This window comes from Hydra vulgaris, chromosome 04 (genome assembly GCF_038396675.1).
Source record: "Hydra vulgaris chromosome 04, alternate assembly HydraT2T_AEP".
NCBI lineage: Eukaryota > Metazoa > Cnidaria > Hydrozoa > Anthoathecata > Hydridae > Hydra > Hydra vulgaris.
In genome coordinates this window covers 20072010-20078754 of record NC_088923.1, presented here as the reverse complement: position 1 = coordinate 20078754, position 6745 = coordinate 20072010, and the positions used below count along the sequence as shown (strand labels likewise).

Below are 6745 nucleotides of genomic sequence, written 5' to 3'. Positions count from 1 at the left end.
TTGTTTATTTGAAGTTATTTCTTCTTTAAATTCTGCTCTTAATCCAGCCGTATTTCATCGGTGGTACCCCAAGAAATATATTAAAGTCTGATTGGAACTAGAGCACACTTTTATTTTTACAACATTAATACATAATTTAAAATAATTTTCAAAAATGCTATCAAACTTGAAATTCTTAGCCTCGATTACTCCCCAAATATTGAAAATAACCGAATTTTTGTGACGTAATTACTCAAAATTTACTAGTCATTTTAGCAAGAAACATTTTTAAATCATGGTAACATAATTGATTTGAAAAAATATAAATGAAAACAAATGAATATTTTAGAAATTATGCATGATACACTAAAAAGTAAGCGAGTTAAACAACATACTATAACAAAATTTCAAGATCTAAAATTCATTGAAAAATTTTTTCTCATTCCTCAAATTTTTCTCTTTTCTCAAATGAATTTTAATAATATGAAAAACAATTTGTGAAAATTTCAGCACTTTTGCATAAATATTTGAAAAGTTATCATTTCGCAAACTTTGAAAACTAGTGAAAAAGTATATTTTGAGATTTTGCAATATAAAAATTAAAATTACTCAAGAAGCTTAAAAAATATAGAGTAAAACCGGTACACTTATCAATGAAAATTTAATATCTTTTTCATTTTTCATTTTTTTCTATTAGATAGGTAATAAAAAACCTTCCTTTGTTGCTTTTTCTTCATCTTTTTGTTTGAGGAAATCAATCACATTTTCTTCGGTAATACATTTTCCGCCAAATTTTGACATGTTGCACTGGTTCGATTTCTTAACATGCAATTGATTTCTCGCTTGAAAAACTTCTTCAACTCTATCTAGTTACTGTTTTTCCAACGCTCAACTCATGCTTGATAACTATCAAAACTCGAAGATGGTGTAGTTGAGAAAGATGGTTATTGGTGTGTAGTTGGAGTAGGTGCTGCGACGGCTGTTAAAGATAATGAAGCTGTGTGTGAACAAAATGGTATAGGTGCTGCGGAGGCTTCTAAAGTTGATGAAGGTGGATTAAATGTTTGTGTGATTGCTAATGCCTTATAATTTATGTTTTTTTTATTAAGTGGAAATAAGCCAGTGTACTGGAAACCAGCGATTGCACGCAAGTGTGTAAAACATTTACCACTCTCGTACAGCAGTTTGATCTAAATTCTTACACTTTGAGTCTTTGTAACACTTTGCAAGAATTTCTTTCCATGCTTGTTTGATGCATGCATGACAATAGACACCTCTATCCAATGGTTGCAGAATATATGAAGAATGCTCTGGTAGATAAATCAAGATTATATTGTGTTTTCTGCACAGCAATACCGCTTTCAAATTTATGTGATTTGTACACCCATCTAATACTAAAATATGAATAACACCAATTTGCTCAGTTTTGACTATAAATACTTCTTCCAGCCGTTCAATAAACGATTGATTTTGAAATTGAATTATACATTTTAGTAAATAACGGGAATAACTAATTTCTTGTACTTAGCACTAAGGTATTTTAACTTGATGAGTATTAAATGAATATGCCTAGTTCCATCTTTGCTCAATAACTGGGTTTTTGCTGCAAACATCATTGGATCATACTAGTGAATGATAAATGTAACAAAAAGCTTTTCAAGAGGTTTTGTTTTTGCGAACGTATAGTCAGAGAATTCCGCTAGGAGTTGTAAGTCATTGTGAGTGATTGTCAACCAAGGTTTTAGATTGCTAAATCTAAAACCTTGGTTGACAATCTAAAACCTTGGTTGACAAAAAAGCGCCACATTAATCTTTGCTGACATAATTTCACATTTTGAATTGATTGTTGACATGAGTCCAAATCCTTCGGGTCAAATTCGACCTTTAAACAGTTTGTTTTTCTGTGCTAATTTTTTTGTGGAATCGTTTTAAACTTTAAATTTAACGACAATTAAAAAATACTTCCTGAATACCAAAGCCGCCAAAACGGAATTAGCTGGATTTTTGTAAATACTTTGCTGCGTTTGCGTCGGATTATGCTTCAATTAATAACTTTAGTTTACTTATTTGTTGACACAAAATTAAGGTTATGTAAAACTGACGTTGGCTTTAACAGCAGTCGCTTTATTGAAGCTTTAATCTTATTATGCAATTTTGTGGTTTTTTAAACCCCGCCAAAGCATTTGCAGTCTCATATAGGCCCGATATTCACCTGAATCTTCTTTTTAAGATAGTTTAATAATTCGCCCTGGGTAAACTTGAAGGATTGTTTTGTATTTTTTGTGGAATAAAAAACCTATGTATACAAAAACTTATGCATAAGAACATTTAGGGTCCTAAATATTTTATTGTTCAAGAGCCCCCACGTTGTTAGGCTACTGCTGCTCATCTGTCTCAGCTGGGTAAGTTGCGCAGCTGTGTGGAACAAGTTGAGCAATAAACAAACTAATGCATATATATAATAGGAAATTTAAATAAATCTTAAAAAAAACTACTAAAAACAGTAAGCGTGTCTATAATTTATAAACTTAATAATTTATATATTTTAATGACGTAAGAAAGTTTTAAATAAAATTTATTTTAAAACGAAGAGTACAAATTAAATAGTAATAAATCATCATAACATATAAAAATGGTTTCTTATAAATATCTTGACTTTCAAATAGTTCATAATTTATATTTAATAATAATAGTATATATATAGCCGTCATGCCGCTTGGGACAGCATCCCTGATTGACGCTTCTTTATCAAAATTTCCATATATTATAGATTAAGGCCTTTTTTTAAAGTACTTCCTTTTTATTTGGAGCCCCTTGGACATCTGCCGCCCGGAACAAACTGTCCTTTTCGCCCTCCTCTCGGCGGCCCTGTATGTATGTATATATATATATATATATATATATATATATATATATATATATATATATATATATATATATATATATATATATGTAAATTATGTTAGTGTATTTTACAAATAGAGTGCTCAATGTTCTTAAAGAACAGAGCAATAATTAATTATATATATATATATATATATATATATATATATATATATATATATATATATATATATATATATATTTATATATATATATATATATATATATATATATATATATATATATATTTATATATATATATATATATATATATATATATATATATATATATATATATATATATATATATATATATATATATATATATATGTATAGTAGAATCTCAAATGTTAACTTAACAAAGCTGTTTCTTCGCAATCAATATTGCAATTTTGTTTCTTTTTTTTTAAACTTGAAAAGATAAATATTAATACTTGTGATATCAGATAAAAATATTGATCAAACATATAAGAAAAAAATTGCTTATAGATTCTTTTCTTTGTGTGCCCCAAAATTGATAGTGCCCGTACATCTTACTTGACACCGTCAAGCCATTCTGATCTTTTACATTTTCAGCAGATGTCGTGCAGTTCGAGTTTTTTGAGTTTATACTCAACTAGTACACCCATATCTTAAATTTGTTTTATTATATTTTCAAAGATACATTCTTATACACCGCTTTTGAACTCTTGGCAATACTTTTTTTCTATCAAGTGTATTTATGAAAATTTTTTATCTAGAATTTTTTCAGCAAGAGATAAATTAGAATTTAAATAATAAAGATTTCCCGCAGATGACTTTTTTTTAAGCATTAGCCCTAAAACTCTGTTATATATTTTTCTTTAATTTTTTAAAAAAACATTACACAGAGGCGCCTGGATACGTTTTATTAACTTAGCTTTACTATATATACAAAATCTAACTAAACCATGCATTAAAAGAAGAGTGTGTTTGAAAAGCTTTTTTAGGAAATAAATTACAAAACTTTATTCAGTCATTATGTCTGTGCTAACAAAAAGCCAATAGCTGGAGAGCGAAAACAAAGTGGCTCTAAAGACAAGGAAACCGCGCTTTTAAAAAAAAAAAAATCTGTAAACAAAAAATTGCAATACTCAATCGCAAACAAAGTTTTAAAATCGTTTGACTAGATTCGCCAATCTGACCTCAGCAACCTATAAACAAACATTATAAAAAGTTTCTTTTCTAATAATAATCATAGCTTCATTGTTTATACTTCAATTAGAAAAAAAAAAAAGCAAGATAAAATCATAATGTTCATCTCAACACATAGTAAGATGGACGCTGGTTTAAAAACGACGTACAAAAGTTCGCGATTGTTTGAAATAAAAAGAAGTGTTTTACTGAATAAATAATGATGAACTTTGATTCTATAAAAGTTTTGTTTTAAAACATTGTGATAAAAATATTATATTTATAAAAAAAATATATTAAAGTATAGTTTGGAACCCCCCAAAACATTGACCTGAACGTAACAAAAGTTAAATTTTATTTCCCACCCATTGTATTAATTCCTGAAACTTTTTGATTTGCGTTCAATAATTTGAAAACTGAATACTTTGTCAAGGAAACGGGAAACAAAATAAAAGAAATGCATAAAAGAAGCCATCTAGGGAAATACCAAACACATCAAGTTTAAAAGAATTTAAAGACACGCGCCTTTATTTAAAGGTATAACTTAATTCGGATTTAATAAAAAGTAAATTATGTAAAAAATGCATGAAATTACAGAATTGTTTATTTTTATCTTTTTACTTTGGTTATGTGTTTTGAAGTAAATAATTCTCATTTATCTTAGGTAAATTCAATTTTAAATAATCGTATTTAAATTTTTTTTTATCTATCTGTTCTTTTGACTCACGCAAGAGAGCTATATAAGGATGAGAAATGTCCTGCCGGTTTTAATTTATTCAAGAAATATAGAAAAAGAAGTTTTATTGCTTCAAAAAGATCACAGTAAAAATTTTTCTTACTTTGAAAACAATGTTTTGAGAATATTTTCTTTTTAAATATTACTATTACATCGGTTTTTATCAGAGGGCAATGCTAATATTATTAATTCATCAGAATGTATTTTTTTTTTTACTTGTTGATTTTTATTTTAAGAACACATTTATGCTTTTCGCAAGGACAATTGATTTTTCGCATGGTTTTAAATACGCTTCTTATGCTTTTTTGAAATAGTGATCTTCAATAATTTGCTGTTTAAATTATGTAAGTTGAGTGTGTTAAGTAAAATTAATCTTTAATAAATTTAATCGAAAAGTGACCGTAGAAAATAATTCAACGTCAATACATTGAATTATTAAGAAAGGAGTTTAATGATTTATAAACTTAAATTACTTGTTTTAGGAGAAGAAAAAACACAAAAATTAAACTTTATTATGGTAAATTTAACGTTCTCCGATTATATGGCAACAGTTAACAACAACGATCGTTTACTTCAATACTCAATAATACCAGTTGTGCTTCTACTGTTGTTTTGCACCAATGTTTACCAAATGTACCTTTTATTGAAAAACAACTGTTCAAACAGCCGCTATTTTTTCGGGCATTATATCATGAGCTTAAGTGGAATTGCTATTTTCGTTTCTGTCGTCTACATCCCATTATATATTGCGTATAAAGAAACATCTAAATATAAAAATAATAATGGCTTAAGAAATTTTTTATCAGCATTACAATTATTGTATACTTTCAGCTTTGTTTGGAATCTTATTTTTATTATAAGAAAAAAATGCTCAATAAATCTTCTAACAAAGAAACAAACGAGCCAGCATCCAAAACTAGAGCAGGTGTTTCTTATGTTATCTGGTTTAGTTGTCTCCATTCCAAAAATGCTTTTAAAGAAAAAACAACTGTGGTTTACGCACAATGAACACTCGTCGTTACTATGGCTTTATCTTGTATTTCTTTTTCTAATATTATATATAGCACCTGGATTTTTAACAGTAATTAGTATATTTGATAGTGCATACCCAAAGCAGGCAACCGCATTACTGCTTTACCGCCGCAGACTATACCGAAATTTTTATAGATTCACACTTGCAGCACTTGTTGTATTCATAGTTTGTAATTTACCTCTGACGCTTTTAGAATTCACATGCTGCTTTTTGAGTAAATGCGAGTTTCAAGAAAAAACTACGCTCGCTCATGAATGTCTGCTAACTTTAACATGGCTCGGATTTTCTGCAAATCCAATTATTTACTTCATTGTTTTTGAAAAGCCTGTAAAATGTAGAAGCATGTGGCGTAGATCTCCTGTTAAAAATGATGATGATTGTGTCATTGTAAATAAAAATAACGAAAACGATGTCATAGAATTTATGCAATCTTATTGCAACAAACTATTGATGCGAATAAACTTTGAACGAGTTTTACAGTCTACGCCAGTAGCAGATACACCTAGCCGTAAAATAAGCATTCAGTTTTTTTCAGGGTTGCGCAGAGGGGCTGTTAGTACAATAAACTCTGATGCAAAAGAACATGCAAGAAGCAAATTATATGAGGTTTAACAATATCGCAATAAATAAAAATACTTTTGGCATACAATTTTTTAAATTTTAATAGCATATATATATATATATATATATATATATATATATATATATATATATATATATATATATATATATATATATATATATTTATTGTAATTATTTAGGTGCTCGAAGCACCATGGAAGAGCATTTAACAGGAAGCCCACGCTTCCAACCAATGTTGCTTGTTGAACTAGAGCTGGCGTCGGACCTCTGGGTTCTGAGCCAGAACTCTATCCACTGCGCCACGACTGCTCGAATATATATATATATATATATATATATATATATATATATATATATATATATATATATATATATATATA

The 6745-nt window shown here is 28.1% G+C and overlaps 1 protein-coding gene across 3 annotated transcripts; it reads left to right on the top strand.

The window, feature by feature from the left end:
• Window positions 1-4384: 4384 nt before the first annotated feature.
• LOC124818531 (uncharacterized) lies at window positions 4385-6424 on the top strand. Of its 3 annotated transcripts, XM_065795717.1 has the most exons (4): window positions 4385-4551; window positions 4747-4836; window positions 4987-5094; window positions 5233-6424. In XM_065795717.1, the coding sequence occupies exon 4, from the start codon at window positions 5265-5267 to the stop codon at window positions 6393-6395; it is 1131 nt and encodes a 376-aa protein (XP_065651789.1). In that variant the 5' UTR covers window positions 4385-4551; window positions 4747-4836; window positions 4987-5094; window positions 5233-5264; the 3' UTR covers window positions 6396-6424. The 3 variants fall into 3 exon arrangements, with proteins under 3 accessions (XP_065651789.1, XP_065651790.1, XP_065651791.1); XM_065795718.1 differs by lacking the exon at window positions 4747-4836; XM_065795719.1 differs by lacking the exons at window positions 4747-4836; window positions 4987-5094.
• The last annotated feature ends 321 nt before the right edge of the window (window positions 6425-6745 follow it).

Excerpts from the sequence above, each read along its gene's own strand:
- LOC124818531 (XM_065795719.1), top strand. The coding sequence starts at position 5,265 with ATGGTAAATTTAACGTTCTCCGATTATATGGCAACAGTTAACAACAAC.